This window comes from Parastagonospora nodorum, assembly GCF_000146915.1.
Source record: "Parastagonospora nodorum SN15 chromosome Unknown scaffold_11, whole genome shotgun sequence".
NCBI classification, from domain to species: Eukaryota; Fungi; Ascomycota; class Dothideomycetes; order Pleosporales; family Phaeosphaeriaceae; genus Parastagonospora; species Parastagonospora nodorum.
The window spans coordinates 890,230-904,779 of record NW_001884559.1 but is presented as its reverse complement, the minus strand read 5'-3'; the positions used below and the strand labels follow the sequence as shown (position 1 = coordinate 904,779).

At 52.8% G+C, this 14,550-nt stretch overlaps 8 protein-coding genes across 8 annotated transcripts, besides 2 other annotated features; 5 read left to right on the top strand and 3 right to left on the bottom strand.

Annotated features, from left to right (window-relative positions):
- Positions 1 to 761: 761 nt before the first annotated feature.
- Positions 762 to 772: a sequence feature (Short protein (SNOG_07692, EAT85158.2) was converted to a misc_feature.).
- Positions 773 to 962: 190 nt separating this feature from the next.
- Positions 963 to 1,017: a sequence feature (Short protein (SNOG_07692, EAT85158.2) was converted to a misc_feature.).
- A 738-nt stretch (positions 1,018 to 1,755) lies between these two features.
- On the top strand, positions 1,756 to 2,781 carry SNOG_07691 (hypothetical protein). The gene has a single exon (XM_001797971.1). The coding sequence runs from the start codon at positions 1,836 to 1,838 to the stop codon at positions 2,583 to 2,585; it is 750 nt and encodes a 249-aa protein (XP_001798023.1). The 5' UTR covers positions 1,756 to 1,835; the 3' UTR covers positions 2,586 to 2,781.
- A 74-nt stretch (positions 2,782 to 2,855) lies between these two features.
- SNOG_07690 (hypothetical protein) lies at positions 2,856 to 4,691 on the bottom strand. Its single transcript, XM_001797970.1, has 5 exons — positions 4,534 to 4,691; positions 4,451 to 4,478; positions 4,238 to 4,394; positions 3,210 to 4,188; positions 2,856 to 3,157 (listed from the first exon to the last, which is right to left on the bottom strand). The coding sequence occupies exons 1-5, from the start codon at positions 4,579 to 4,581 to the stop codon at positions 2,945 to 2,947; spliced, it is 1,425 nt and encodes a 474-aa protein (XP_001798022.1). The 5' UTR covers positions 4,582 to 4,691; the 3' UTR covers positions 2,856 to 2,944.
- Positions 4,692 to 4,925: 234 nt separating this feature from the next.
- SNOG_07689 (hypothetical protein) lies at positions 4,926 to 7,015 on the top strand (the record flags this gene model as incomplete). Its single annotated transcript, XM_001797969.1, has 3 exons — positions 4,926 to 5,517; positions 5,579 to 5,867; positions 5,917 to 7,015. Exons 1-3 carry the CDS (start codon positions 5,109 to 5,111, stop codon positions 7,013 to 7,015), a joined length of 1,797 nt encoding a protein of 598 aa, XP_001798021.1. The 5' UTR covers positions 4,926 to 5,108.
- A 62-nt stretch (positions 7,016 to 7,077) lies between these two features.
- On the bottom strand, positions 7,078 to 8,229 carry SNOG_07688 (hypothetical protein; the record flags this gene model as incomplete). Its single annotated transcript, XM_001797968.1, has 3 exons — positions 8,065 to 8,229; positions 7,841 to 8,012; positions 7,078 to 7,788 (listed from the first exon to the last, which is right to left on the bottom strand). The coding sequence occupies exons 1-3, from the start codon at positions 8,100 to 8,102 to the stop codon at positions 7,078 to 7,080; spliced, it is 921 nt and encodes a 306-aa protein (XP_001798020.1). The 5' UTR covers positions 8,103 to 8,229.
- Positions 8,230 to 8,646: 417 nt separating this feature from the next.
- Positions 8,647 to 9,564, bottom strand: SNOG_07687 (hypothetical protein; the record flags this gene model as incomplete). The annotated part of the gene is made up of 2 exons (XM_001797967.1): positions 8,647 to 9,087; positions 9,133 to 9,564. 2 exons carry the CDS (start codon positions 9,562 to 9,564, stop codon positions 8,647 to 8,649), a joined length of 873 nt encoding a protein of 290 aa, XP_001798019.1.
- Positions 9,565 to 9,762: 198 nt separating this feature from the next.
- Positions 9,763 to 11,042, top strand: SNOG_07686 (hypothetical protein; the record flags this gene model as incomplete). Its single annotated transcript, XM_001797966.1, has 4 exons — positions 9,763 to 10,291; positions 10,505 to 10,620; positions 10,853 to 10,874; positions 10,954 to 11,042. 4 exons carry the CDS (start codon positions 9,763 to 9,765, stop codon positions 11,040 to 11,042), a joined length of 756 nt encoding a protein of 251 aa, XP_001798018.1.
- Positions 11,043 to 12,253: 1,211 nt separating this feature from the next.
- On the top strand, positions 12,254 to 12,563 carry SNOG_07685 (hypothetical protein; the record flags this gene model as incomplete). The annotated part of the gene is made up of 2 exons (XM_001797965.1): positions 12,254 to 12,284; positions 12,448 to 12,563. The coding sequence occupies 2 exons, from the start codon at positions 12,254 to 12,256 to the stop codon at positions 12,561 to 12,563; spliced, it is 147 nt and encodes a 48-aa protein (XP_001798017.1).
- A 1,599-nt stretch (positions 12,564 to 14,162) lies between these two features.
- SNOG_07684 (hypothetical protein) lies at positions 14,163 to 14,496 on the top strand (the record flags this gene model as incomplete). Its single annotated transcript, XM_001797964.1, has 2 exons — positions 14,163 to 14,331; positions 14,408 to 14,496. The coding sequence occupies 2 exons, from the start codon at positions 14,163 to 14,165 to the stop codon at positions 14,494 to 14,496; spliced, it is 258 nt and encodes an 85-aa protein (XP_001798016.1).
- Between the last annotated feature and the right edge of the window lie 54 nt (positions 14,497 to 14,550).

The window sequence follows — 14,550 nt, the reverse complement described above, 5'->3', positions numbered from 1 at the left end:
CCTTCACGCCTCACTGCAAGTCCGATTTGGTGGAACCAATGACAGCTATTTCTAGATGACGACGTTGCAACGCGCTCGCACAGCTTGCAAAACTGTGTAAATTCGTGGAGAATGTGTGTACATCCGTCTCAAGGTGCACAGCCGTTCTCTAGTATCTTGTGAGCGCGAGACCAGCTAGAACAATGTACATGTGGGGAAACAGCCGTAGTTCTCGCCATCTAATACCAGCTCCAAGGCCACTATGTATACTGAGCTGCCCTAAGTTAGCACTCTTCGCAAGGAGGATATTGCGACGTCACGCAAGTTCAAAAGAATTATGCACAAAGTTGAGACACAAGCAGCTAGATTTCATGATGCAGCCGTGCAAAAAGCCGAATGTACATTTGCGCCATGGATATGCTCCCTTCATCCCAAAGTGTGGGATCCTCTCGCAGCCGGAGAACGTGCCGTGGCTACATTCTTCGCATATCGCGATCCCCACTCGCTCTGATCCGAGTCCATAGCCATCCCGAGAAAACCGAATCCATGACCGAAAATCTTTAGCTCATCGTGCTCGTTCCAAACGCCCTCCTTTCATAGATTGGCTTATGAAGTGGGGTTGGGGTTCATCTGTGCCTGGTCAGCATGTGCTCTTTCGTCAAACTGCCTGGTCGCTACTGACCTTCCTCTTGCCACCGGTCATGGTGACGTTGACGAAGCGGCGGGTGTAAGTGAGTCTCTTCTTCGCGCGGCCCTTGGGGGTCTTCTTTTTCTCCTGGGGCTCAACCTGTTGCCAATGTGTCAGCCTCCACTATTTTCGGGTCGCGCGAGGCGTAGACTGCGGTGTGTATCGTGATCGTAGCAGTGATCATCCCGATGTGGTGCGCCGGAGACAATATGATTGTTCGCATGCGGGTGGGCTTACCTTGGCTGCCAGATGTTAGCTGCTGCTGTTTCCTGTTTCATGGGGGGTATATGCTTACGAGTCTGAGACTTGACCTTTCCGGCACGAGCGAGGGATCCGTGAACCTTACCCATGATTGCGGTGGATGGGTTTGATGAGTTTGGAGTGTTGTCGACGGGTTTTTCTGTGTGGCAAAGTCCGGTTAGCGGTCTTGTTTCGAGCGTCGAATTTGGGGATTGCGGATTTTTGTTGTTGGGGTGTGCAAAGCGTTCAGTTCGAAGGAGATCGTGCAGTTTGGTACGTACAGATTGCGGTGGCGGTCGGTGGTGTCGATGACTCTGAACGGCTATGAGGAGGTGATTTCGACACGGAAGGTGTGGACGAGCGGCTAACCGAGATCACGTGCATACACTAGCTTGGCGGCAACTTTATCCTGGAAGAAATGCCTGAAGTCACTTTGATTCATTGTAGAAAAGAACCATAACAAAACACATCGCTCATGTAATTTTAGAACATTCAAAAGGCCTCGTGCGCTTCCGCCATAGCGTCTACAGCAGTGAGTGCATGTTGAAAGTACACATCCAACCGACGTTCTTGGCAGCGATCCATCAGATAAGATAACACAAGAACATGAGAGGTACCGCATGCTCATGACCCCACAACAGCTCCAAGAATGTAAAAGCTACAGCTGCACCTCTTTTCACATCATGCAACACGTGAATCTCTGGTACCAAGGGAAGTCATGAGCTCGCCATCAACTTCCAAGAGATTAGGCTTGACCGCGGCCGGTTATTCCCGTCTTCGGATCGTGTGATGTGCTCAACCTCCCACGTCTCGGTTGACCTCACTGTTTGCTATCAACACCACTCCACTGACAAACCTCACCACTTACCATAGCTCGCAGTAGCTTTCCGTACCTCAATCTAGCCTTCTCCTTACAGGGTCTATAAAGATGTACCTCAAATCGAGCGCCCTCCTTTCCCTCGCTGCCACAACCTCCGCCTTCAACCTCCCCTCTCCTAAGCATCTCTTCTCCAACCCCGACGCATCCACCACCGACTTCAACATCCCCACCGTCCACGAATCCGCTGTTCAAGCCCGCCGCATTCTACGCCTCGAATCCATCGGCACGCTCTCCACCATCTTCCCCAGCACACCACACGCCACCGAGCGCCGCCCCAGCGATGTCGCCGGCGCCCCAATTGGTTTGATGGACTACTACGGCGACTGCGAGCCCGAGACCGGCAATCCCACGATCCTCGCAATCACAATCGCCACAAGCTTCAAGAACGTCGATGCAGGCAGCAACATCACGCTGAGTCTGCGCTGGCACCCGCAGGACTCGACGTGGCGTAGCCCTGCCTCCCTCCCACGCTTCAGTCTTGTCGGTCGGCTGGAGGATCTAACTTCAGACGACTTGAAGAACAACCCGCTAGTGCCGGCTTGCTATCTCAAATACCACCCAGATGCTGCGGCGTGGTTGCCTGGAAACAGGATTCATCAGAGCAAGTGGGTGAGGCTGGTGGTTGAGGAGGTGTATTGGATTGGCGGCTTTGGCGATAGGGCGTATATTGGATGGATTCCAAAGGACGAGTGGAATGGTGTCACGAAGGATGAGATTGAGAGCATTAGATTGCCTGGGGAGAAGAAGGGGTGGGGTGGGTGGAGAGAGTGGGTTGGATTGGGCCAGGTTGAGCTTTGAGCCATGAGCCGGAAGCCCGATGCTGCAGTTTGAAAGCTATGAAGGAAAATGAACAGGGGCATCGGATAGCCTGAAGCAGTACACAGTATTGCCGGGTTTTGAATTGGACGGTATGGTCATGGGTAGAGCTTCAGGCATCCTTGTCACTTGCCGTCGCAAGTTAGAACCTTTAGTATACATGTTTTGTTTGACTTGGTAAGCGTAAGATTTGGAGTACGGTGAACAGGGGGATATAGTATCAATCGCATTGAAGTTTTGGGCCTGTGTAATACTTCGAAATCACATTTCATTCTTCATTGGATCTGCATCATATCTATAAGACGTTCGTTTCGGCATGCTCGTTTTGCTTGCTGTTTCCTCTATGCGCCTACCTGGTCAAGGATGCCCTGGAGGTTGATGGACTTGGGGCGCTCAATGGGCAGACCCAGTGCTCGGTCCCAGATGAGTTGTGCAAGAGGGCCGAGACCACGGCTGACACCGAATGTCGCAGTGTAGTACAGAGTCTCTGTGAATCCGTAGTGGTGGAATAGGACACCAGAAGAGGAGTCGACGTTGGGGTAGGGGTTCTTAGTCTGTATTCTGGTCAGCACTGATATATGTAAATGGACTGAGGTTATCGCTTACCTTTCCGTGCTCAGTAAGCACACCAGGAGCGACTTCAGAGTTCTTCTTGACGAGCTGGTAGACGGGGTTCGCCGCAATGTCGGGTCGAGCATTGGCGAAGTCCATCAAAGCCTCGAAACGCGGGTCAGGCTTCCTCAGCACAGCGTGGCCGTAACCGGGAATGACACGACCAGACTTGAGGACGCTCCAGAGGAAGTCGGTGACATCCTTGTCAGAGAACTTTGTACCGACAGTCTTCTGCATGTCGATGATAAAGCGGAGCACTTCCTGGGCAGCTAGACCGTGGAGAGGACCAGCAAGACCCTGCAGACCGGCACTGTAGCTGAGGAAGGGGTCACTGAGCGCGGATCCGACCAAGTGAGTGGTGTGTGCAGAGACGTTACCACCCTCGTGGTCACCGTGCAGAGCAAGGTACAGGCGGAGGAGATCTTGGAAGCCCTCGTTCTCCTTGCCGGACTTGCCCAGCATGGCAGCGAAGTTGTACGCCCAATCTTGCTCCAGGTCGACCTGGGCTGGGAGGGCACCTCCACCGCGGTACGCGTTCTGGTAGATCTTTGCAGCGATGGTTGGCAGCTTTGCGAGCAAGCTGATGCTGTCGTCGAAAGTCGGCTCCCAGTAATCAGCCTTGTTGATGCCCTTCTCGTACGCCTTTGCGAACTTCGACTCATAGTTCAATGCTGAGACGGCGCATGCGAATTGTGTCATCGGGTGGAGGTCCTTGGGGAAGTCGTCGAGCATCTTCTCGACGAATTTGGGGATGCCAGCCTTCTCAGCAAGCTCACGAGAGAGAACGCGAGTCTGGGATACGGAAGGAACCTCTCCTGTGAGAAGCAGCCAGAACATAGCCTCGGGAAGCATTTCAGTGCCGGAAGTGCCCTTGGGAAGCTCCTTTTGGCAGTCCTTGATGGTCTTGCCATGGAAGCGGATACCCTCGTTGGCGTCGAGAACGGATCCCTCCCAGACCATAGCCTTCAGGCCTCTACGTTGCTGTCAGATTGTGTTCTGTGGTTGAATCCGGCTCTGCGTACCTCATTCCACCAAGCGCATTCTCAACCTTGACATCGCCGAGCTTCTTGTCGGCCTGCGCCTTAACCTTCTTGAGCAGTTCGCGCTTCGCAGGCAGAACTTTCTTGAAAGTCTCCTTGAGATCTGGCTCAGAGGAAGAAGAGTAGCTGCATGCTTGTACTAGCAAACAAAGTGTTAATGCGTGTCAGTGAGCTCGAAATTGATTAATCGCATACCAGAGGCAAAGGGGCGCGCTGCCGAAGGCTGTAAGAAGTTCAATTAGCTTCAGAGTGAATGTGACAACTTTTTTTTTACACACCTTCGCCGCGCGCAGAGCGCGTGAAGCAGTTCGTGCACTCAAGGACATGGCTGTGAGGGGTAGCTGGGGTAGGGAATTGCGGGGAAAGCAATTGGTCCAGATGTTTACACTGCGCTGCAGCAAACTTCAATTCTGAGTTGTCTTCACACAGAACGAGATATGTTGTCAGAGGCTGAAGCAAGAGAAGAAAACAGCACGGCAATCCTCGGCGGTCAGATTTCACAAGGCACGCGTTGGCCGTCCATGCGAGCGCGACGTCGAAGGTACCGAGGGGCAGCACTGGAAGACGCCTAGCGCACGTTTACCCTCGGCTTGTTCGGGGAAGAGGAGAAGCATTGCCGCAGAGCACAATGGAAGAAACCCGCAGCCAGCTTGTGTACCGAACAGCTCTCGGTCCGCGTGCGAGAAGAGAAGAGAAAAGACGCTGAGTCGAGGCGCGTGGTAAACATCGTCACCAACCTCGGAAGTTTGCCGAGACCTGGCAGCCGCTTACCAACACACCTCTACTAAAATTCCCTGACAGTGAAGAAGTAGGCTCTGCTGGCTGGAGGCCTGTTCTCCCACATACACACACGATGCTGCGAACCGTATCACGATCTGTCGCGCGCCGGAGCCGCTCTCTGCGAACATCGAGACCACAGCTTCTGCGCCCACTCTCCACAACGGCATACCGCATGTCGAGTTCCGCCTTGAAAGCCGTAGACCCTCCAGTATCAGCAGCCCTGCCTGGCGATTCGTTCCAATTGCTACCGGAAGCAGCGAAAGCGGGCCAAGCTGAAGATGCGCTCTTCGATGAGCAGGTGCAGGCCGTGAGGGATTGGTGGGCGTCACCGCGATACAAGGGCATCAAGCGACCATACTCGGCGGAGGATGTAGTCAGCAAGCGTGGCGCGCTCCAGCAGACATATCCCAGCTCCCTAATGGCACGGAAACTCTTCAATCTGCTCGAAGAGAAGGCAGCCAAGGGCGAGCCGGTACATACCAGTGCGTCGACTCTAGTCCTGATAGCTAGAACAATGACTGATCATATTACTCTGAACCTCAGTGGGTGCCATTGACCCCATACAAATGACCCAGCAAGCTCCGAACCAGGAAGTGCTCTACATCTCGGGATGGGCATGTTCTTCCGTACTCACGACCACGAACGAAGTCTCCGCCGATTTTGGTGACTATCCATACAACACGGTACCGAACCAGGTTCAACGAATGTTCAAGGCACAACAACTGCACGACCGCAAGAACTGGGACAATAGGCGGAAGATGAGTGCTGAGGAGCGTGCGAAGACACCTTACTTGGACTACATGCGGCCCATTATCGCCGACGGAGACACTGGGTGTGTTGAGTCGAAGCCGAAATTATGGCAACACACTGACATCCTACAGCCACGGAGGTCTCTCGGCCGTCATCAAGCTCGCGAAGCTCTTTGCCGAAAACGGTGCAGCTGGTGTCCACTTCGAAGACCAACTTCACGGTGGAAAGAAGTGCGGACATCTTGCAGGAAAGGTCCTCGTGCCAGTCGGTGATCACATCAACCGTCTCGTAGCCGCACGCTTCCAGTGGGACATGATGGGCTGCGAGAACCTCGTCATTGCACGGACAGACTCAGAAAGTGGCAAGCTCATCTCGAGCGCCGTTGATGTGCGGGACCACGAGTTCATCAAGGGTGTCACAGAAGAATCAGAGCCTCTCGCCGAGACACTCCAAAACATGGAAGCAGCAGGTGCACCAGGAAAGGAGATCGATGCATACGAAGCAGCATGGGTGAAGAAGCACAAGCTTGTCACCTTTGACGAAGCCGTCGTCCAACACCTCGAGAAAGAAGGTGCCTCCCAATCGATCATCGATGAATACCTCAACGAGACGCGCTCCAATCCCGACTACTCCCTCCTGAAGCGCCGCAAAGCGGCAGAGAAGTACACCAAGTCGCCCGTCTACTTCAACTGGGACATCCCACGAACGCGCGAAGGCTTCTACCACTACAAAGCCGGCATGGCCGCCGCCACCAAGCGTGGCAAAGAATTTGCACCCTACGCCGACCTCCTATGGGTCGAAACGGGCGACCCAAGCGTCGAGAAAGCCGCAAAGTTCGCCGGCGAAATCCGCCAACTGTACCCGGGCAAGAAATTCGTATACAACCTGTCGCCCAGCTTCAACTGGATGGGCCAAGGCTTCAGCGAAGACGCGCTCAAGTCGTTTGTCTGGGATCTGGCTAAGCATGGGTTCGTGTTCCAGCTTATCTCGCTGGCGGGGATTCATAGCACCGCGACGATTACGTGCGAGTTGTCGCGCGCGTTCAAGGATGAGGGCATGTTGGCGTATGTCAAGCTGGTGCAGGCGAGGGAGAAGGCGCTGGGCTGCGATGTACTCACGCATCAGAAGTGGAGTGGAGCTGGGTATATTGACGGGATCTTGGGTGCCATTCAGAGCGGGAGTTCGGGAAGTAAGAGTATGGGAGAAGGCAATACCGAGACAGGATTCTAGGCTCTACTATATAGAAAATCTATGACTATTGCTAGAGCTGACATGGGAAGCTTTAGTGCTCCTCATAACTCACTCTTCTCCTCATTTGGTCTCCTTCCTTTGGCGATGAGGATCGTGCGCCAGAGCTTCTTTCCTGCGAATTCCATGTAGCTCCTCTCATCCAATGTGATGACATCGACGTCCACGAATCCAGCTTCTGTAAAGAACTTCTTGACGCCGTCGATAGTGAAGTGCGGCACCACGATGGAGTCGTTCATCTTCTTCTTGAGCTCTGGTGATGAGTCTGTGACGTCGTGTTTCTTCTCCTCATTGTGGTGGTGCTCGTGCTTGCCGTGATGACTGTGGCCATGCCCGTGTCCATGCGACCCAGCACCTCCATGCGAGTGGCCATGTCCATGACTATGCACCGCCAAATTCCCCTCACTCCCCTCAATCGGCCTCCCCTCCTCATCAGCCTGCAGATCTCCTCCTTCAAGAAAATCGTTAATCACCAACACGCCTCCCGGCCGCAGTCTCTCCTTCAACTGCTTCGCGCTATGCACCACATCCTCAAAATGATGGAATCCAAACCCCACAGCCGCAAGATCGAAGTTAGTCCACTCGGGACCCGACAGCTCAGCCGGAGACGGATTCGCCTTGTCGAACAAGTCTCCATGAACCGCATGTGCCGTCTCCTTTGATAGACCCGCGGCTTCAATTCGTGTGTTGTATGTCGATACCATGTTTGGCGAAATGTCGATTCCCAGCGTCTTGGTGACGTACGGACCAAAGGTCTACTTTCTACATTAGCACACCACTTGTACAAACTCAACGATAGATACTAACACGCGTCATTAATCCCGTTCCACATGCATAATCGAGCAATTTGACTTCATTGCTGGAGTCCGCTTTTGCAAAGGGAATGCCGACCCAGTCGAGTTTTGAGCGCAGGATTTCGGTGACTTGGGTGTTTACTTTTGCGAACCAGGGCTTGGCGTCGTAGGAGTCGGATATGGAACTAGAAGAGATGTTAAAAAGGTGATAAAGCTGGGAGTGGGTACAGGACTTACTCGAAGTACCTGCGGTTTGCTTCTGCGAGGGTGGACATGTTGACAGACAAAGCGTGGGGCTGATGGAATGTGTTGGCTTAAGATCAGTATGATGGAAGTTGGTGTGGACGATGTGTGGTTATTGTAATGTTCTGTGCATATGGAGGTGGGCAGCTTTGTAAGTACTTATATAGTTCCTAGCATAGTGGTGTTTGTTCGAAGTCGCCGGTCTCCCGTCGGAGACATTTCGCATGAACGCTCCTATTGGCTATAGCATCTCCACATCGGCATGTGGTAGAAAAATAGGGAAGCTCAAACATCGGACACATTGTCAATTAAAGATATGTGGCCTGGTACATGGCAAAGGCGATTCATATTTCCGCTGCTTGCTTCTAGCGCAGCCATGTTTGTTTGCATGTGCATGTATGAACAAAAGTGGCATTTCGAAGTGCGGATGAAGTGCGGATGCATACTTCGCATCCACATAATCACCTGTATTCCTGGCTGCGCAATTGAGCATGTGCCAGTCACCGAGCCATGCTTTATTCCAGTATATGATCGATAGCATCGACGTTTGATTCACTAGAATCTAAGAGCATCGTCTCATGTCGAGCCATTATTCTGTAATGCTTGTTGTCTTGCAAGACCTTCTTCTCTTTTCCGCCGCCTTCGTACCTCTGCGTCTTCCCAGTCTGGCTTGCTTGATCCACCAGTACCTGAATCTGAAGGTCTGAAAGCATGCATGAGGGCGTTCTGGAAACGTGCAATGCGCTCGGTGTTGATTCTGAAGCGATCATTGGCTATACCGATCAGAGTTGCAAGATGCTTTTCATCTACGAGGAGGATGTTGCGGCTGCTTTCATCGTGGTAGCCAACGATAGAATCAAACGAGTAGCCTGTTGAGCGGACTGCTACGATGGGAGTGGATTCTCCAGTTCTGGTAGCGCTCAAGCTGACTGCACCGCTTTCTCTGAAGCCAGCACTCAAGGCTGCTGTGAGTACGCGTTGAGCATGAGCCGTTGATGCAGTCAGAATGTGAAGTATCTATAAGGATCAGGAGGCGACTAAGATTGCAGGCAGCGAGCTTACCATTGGCTCGAACTTGAGGTGGACATACCTGCTGCTCACTTCGAGCGTTTTCGACTCGTCTAGTGATGCAGCTTCCAGTCCAAATCTAGAGGAGAATGTCGATAAGGTGTTCGCGTCCGGTGCCTCTACTGGATCGTGAGAAATGAACAGCCACGCCCCTCCGCCGCCTTTGCCGCCTGGACCAGCACGAGATTCTCCACTCTCTTCCGTGGGTGCATCATCGCTGCTTGCTTTGCGCCCTTCGAGGAATACACTTATCCTTCCAGAACAACTACTGGTGGTGACAAGACCGTCGAGCGCGTTGATTTCGCTGATCAGATCCCGGATGGGTACATCTATAGATCCTTTTGGCGACAAGTCTTGATACTCACTCTCCGGAGTTTCAAGTTGCTCCAGAATGTTCTGCTTGCGAGCCTCGAAGCGATTGGACATAGTTGTGTGCGCGGTGAAGGTTTCGGGGATTTTTTTTTCATTCGCGTGACTGCGCGACGCGGACGTGCGCCCGACGTCGCGCTTTCCACAGCTTGTGGTGCGTCATTGCGGACCGTGCTCCTGCCCGACATCCATCCACGATCTGACAGACAACTGTGCAGTAACCACGATTAGTCCTTTTGATACAATAGTCCTGCCATGCCTCGCCCACTCACAAAAAAAGCGACCGCTTCCGGATCCAGGAGCTCGTCTAAGCGGCCAGCACAGGAGACGCCAACTCGACAGTCTAAAAGAGCGAGGGCGTCAACAAGAAAGTCCTACGCCGAATCTGGGTCGGACGACGATGACGCAGTCCAAAAGAAACCATCGCCGTCCGACAAGGGCGACGTGTCTGAGGCTTCTGATTTTGAAGAAGCTGGGCACGCAGAACCATCATCGGAGTCTGATCACGACGAAGTACCTTCCAGCGACGAAGACATCAAAAGCAAGAAGGCTGCACCTCGTGAGCAAGGACAGAAGAAGAGCTTGCCTTCGCATGTGAGAGAGGGTAACAAAAAGGAACTCTGGAAATCGGGAGCGAAACTAGCTCCTGGCACACAAGTTATCATCAAGAAGCCCAAGGCCCGAGATGCAGGCGATACACCTTACACGGACGATACGATACATCCAAATACTATGCTGTTCCTCAAGGATCTTGCAGCCAACAACGATCGGCAATGGCTAAAATGTATGTTGACCGGTTTCACATTTCAAGCAAGAGTCAAGCCGTTCCCAGGGGTCTTTGCGAGCTTCGTTACTACATTGCCGAAGCGATAGTTCCTAGTTCACTGTACTGCTAGCTGTAACGTCAGAGTTACTTTGCAGACTGTCAGCTCGCAGATCTGCCAGCTGCTTGTGTTACCCATATCTACACCTAGAGCGAGGACTAACCTGGTTGCAGTGCATGATCCAGACTATCGAGCTGCACTGCAAGACTTCAACACTTTCACCGAGAAGCTGTCCGAGAAAGTGGTGGAAGCGGACGAGACGATCCCAGAGTTACCCGTCAAGGACGTGGTGAGTCTCAATACAGGCCTCTTTGCTCCCATTACATTAAGCTGAATAACGGCTCAGGTTTATCGCATCTATCGAGGTACTAAGTCACATCAATTTGGGACGTGGGTTGATGTTAACAATGGCAGATATTCGGTTTTCGAAAGATCCCACCCCATACAAAACGTACTTTTCAGCTGCTTGGTCCAGGACCGGACGGAAGGGGCCATATGCGCATTACTATATCCATATACAGCCAAATGATGGTAGCTTTGTTGGTAAGTTCAGTATTGCCCTTGCTTCATTCATATCCTGCATTGTCTATCTCGTGAAATCCGCACTGGTGCAGCGATCTAGATATTCGACACGAGCTTTCGTACTACATCAGTGCGGGGGCTATAATATGTCCGCTGCGGGTCATGATAGCTAGTAACACAACCGCCTGATAGATGGGGTGAGTTACTGCGCCGCGGCCATGAGCGAATGACACATTAAACACTGCATTTCGCTTACATGCACTGCACGACATCTTTGTATGTAGGCGCTAGCTTGCTCAGCTTTCGCCCCAGATGCCGTCATGAGACTCGACTGCCTCTAGCCACGTTCCGTCACAAACGTTCCCAAGTCCCTCGTGGCTTACGGTGTTCGACCACGGCTTGTCAATGGCGCTCATGCCGTGGCATTGATATCAAGAGTTTCCACGAATACGCAGTGCCGGTCAGACGCTCGTCGCTAAGCCTTGAAAGCTAAAACGATAGAGCCGGTATATGTTCGTCTTCGACAGGCAAGGCACTGCAACAGAAGTGATTTCTCCTTGCCTCAATAAGCCACGCACTCACATACGGCCCTACAGCTCTAGCGCTTTTTGCAAAGCCCTTCAAAGCATTCAGTTATGCTGACTCAACTCAGGTGGTGGGTTATGGCAGCCCGAAGCCGCAGCCATCGCGAAACTGCGGCACGACATTGATCGGAAGCCGCATAGAATTAAGCAAGTACTTATCGACACGGGCATTCGTTCGGCCTTCCTGAAGAACGTAGCGAACGACAGCAAGAAAGTAGTACAGGCTTTCACCAGCTTGCCAGCAAACAAGTCGAATGCTCTGAAGCGCCATCCAAAGGTAAGCTCCAGTGATCCTATATGCACTACCTTGTCCGTGCTTTGATTGCGATGCGTACAATTGTCGATTCTTCGACTCATTTGGCCTCACAACCTGGTGACAATACTTGATAGCACTGAGCCAGATCATGCAATCTTAGCTCGGTCATACGTGAAGGGTGCACAAATAGGAGTGGTGTAGTACGACAGACAGGGCTGAATACGCCAGCTGCAGAATCAGACCTGCCCTTCACACTAGAGCAGGCAGCCCGAGCATGAAATCGCTGACAATGCATCTCTAGGGTTACGACCAGGACCACAAAGACATCGATTTGCTTCGGCTTCGCAACTTCACGCTCAGCAAGAAACTTTCAGACACAGACGTCACTGGACCCGGCGGTCTGAAGCGCATAGCTGAACTCGTTGCATGCCTGCTACCCTTTGTAAGCCCACCAACTTATTTTTCATGTCGCACGAGGAGAAGTCGACTCGCCTGTCAAACGTTGACGCCTGCCTAATGTGGTCACGGCGAAGACAATAAGAAGGGGTGTCCTTGTCTCAATGTACGAGGGGGAGCATCACGCTTACAGCCGTTGAATGCGTTGGCAGTGCAGCCAGACTTATTTCACCGATAGCTGTTGGCTGCACTGACCGGATAACGCGCCCCGTCACATCGCTGGCCCTTTTGGATGAGAGCAGATTACGATAGCCAAACCACTGACAGTTTACACAGATCACATACCTGAACAGTGTAGTTATGCCCGACGAGGAGCCTTCAGACTCAAGCGAAGAAGACAGCGATGATGATGATGATGATGATGATGGCAACGATGATGAGGGACAGAGCGCTACTGCACAGGACGAGGATTAAGGGTTCAACGTTGGGCATCACTTTGCTCACGTACGGCGCGGACATCGCATCGGATCCCTCTCCCGTCCTTTAAAAGTTGGAGTGCATTGGTGGAGGATGTGGGGACAGCGCGAAGCCCGCCAATAGACGCTTGTACGACGTGCGGCAGTGGCGCTAACTGGAGGCCTGTAAGCGAGCTATCGACACCAAAAACAAGTGTGCAGTAGTGCTGGCAATGCCCGTTCTTGGCTGCATGAAGAATTGGTCATGTGACTTTAGTGCTAATGCGCGCGCCAGTCGATAAATGGCAAAGACTTTCCGGTGCCCCTGGTCCCAGTTCCCAAGGCCACGCACTCACGCGGGCCGGCGCCTTCTCTTAGCAGCCGCTTTCTTTGGTTGGGTGGCCCACACGGCTGACCAAGATAGCGACTTCTTCCGCTTTCCTTGTCCATTTTTGTGGTTTTTTCTTACGATGCGATGATGACTGCGTCGAAGCGACCTTTCAACCGATGACGGTGCAGCAGTGCGAAGCCAGGGTATCATGCTGCTCGCCCCATGCAGAGCTGTACAGGACTTCCTTCTGATCAGCTGCCCTTTGTGCTGCCCAGTCGTCGCAGTGACATCCTCGCGACGGGCCGTGGCGCGTTTGCTGAAGCGCATGGGGGACGGGCCCGCAGCGACTGGTCGCGTTCCACGACGAACTCAGCGACCTTGCTCGGGTGCTTTCGCTCAAAGGACATTGGTCGCAACATCGCTCCATTCCGGCGACGTGCACGCTGGGTGGGAAGCGGCAAGTTGCGTACATGATATCGCAGCGCTCGCAGGCGACTCATGGGTGCTCACGACAGCAATCACACGACCACGGACGACTATGACGCCCGACGCCCGAGTCGCAGCAATGTTGCTCATCTAAATCGAACGAGTTGGATTTGTCGGGAAAAGCGGTGTGTTTACGAGGGTGCCTATCCCGCCTCGTCTCGCGAACGTTTAATCACACCGATGCTGGTCTAATCGTCATCTTCTGGGCGAATGGGCAACGGTTGAATGCGAACACGGCCCACCGTGGCTTGCAATTCGCATATCGCACCCAATTGCCAGAACACATACCGAAGGCTGTACGCCCTCACGCATGCTCCCGTTAGGTTTCGTCGCACAGCAACTTCCATTGATGGAACGGCTCGATGCACTCTGCTAGGACCACGTTGAGTGCTGCTGGCCTTGATCTTAACGCCCTGCCAGCTATGCACCACACTGTGCAATGCGATAGTAAAGGATCAATTATGCTGGGTCCGAGAGCGGCGCAGCATGATACCCGATCGGACACGACTCACCATGTCATGCTACTGCAAGGACGGAGTTCTCTACATTGAAACACGTCCATTCTGCGGTGCACGGCGCGTTCAAGTCTTTATTGGGACGCAAACTATTGCCTGCTATGCAGTACCATCACAAGACTAACGACAACTGAACACTAGATTAGACCTCAAGGATCGGTGGATAAACCTTGACCTTATTGCACTCTCTCTGCGATACCTCAACCTAATGCCGGACTTATGTCTAACATTGACAACGTGGCACAGAACATGGCTCGGAATTGTCAACGATAAGTAGGCGCACATGATGTCCTGCTTTGGATTTTACCTGCAGACACTACGGGAGCACAAGACGTCTGTACGACGAGTGGTGAAGATCGCTACCCGCAGTCTGACAGAGCTGCAAGCTCCACATCCCATCATCTATGCCATGCATATCCGTTCCGCACAAGAGTCAACGCCCTTGGTGACACAAGGTTCGTTAATCTAACATCGATGGACGGCTCCGACGTATCGTCCCGGGCCGTGTAAGTTTCACCTGGAATATCATAGTGCACAAGTTATGTATCTATCCGCTGTTTGAGGAACCTCCCGAAGCGTCAGAGGCTATGAACTGGCTGCGCTTCGTGCCGCGAGCATAAGGTGCGCGGGTGCTGCTATCCGCGTGGGTGCTAAACCACAGGCGGCTGAGGATC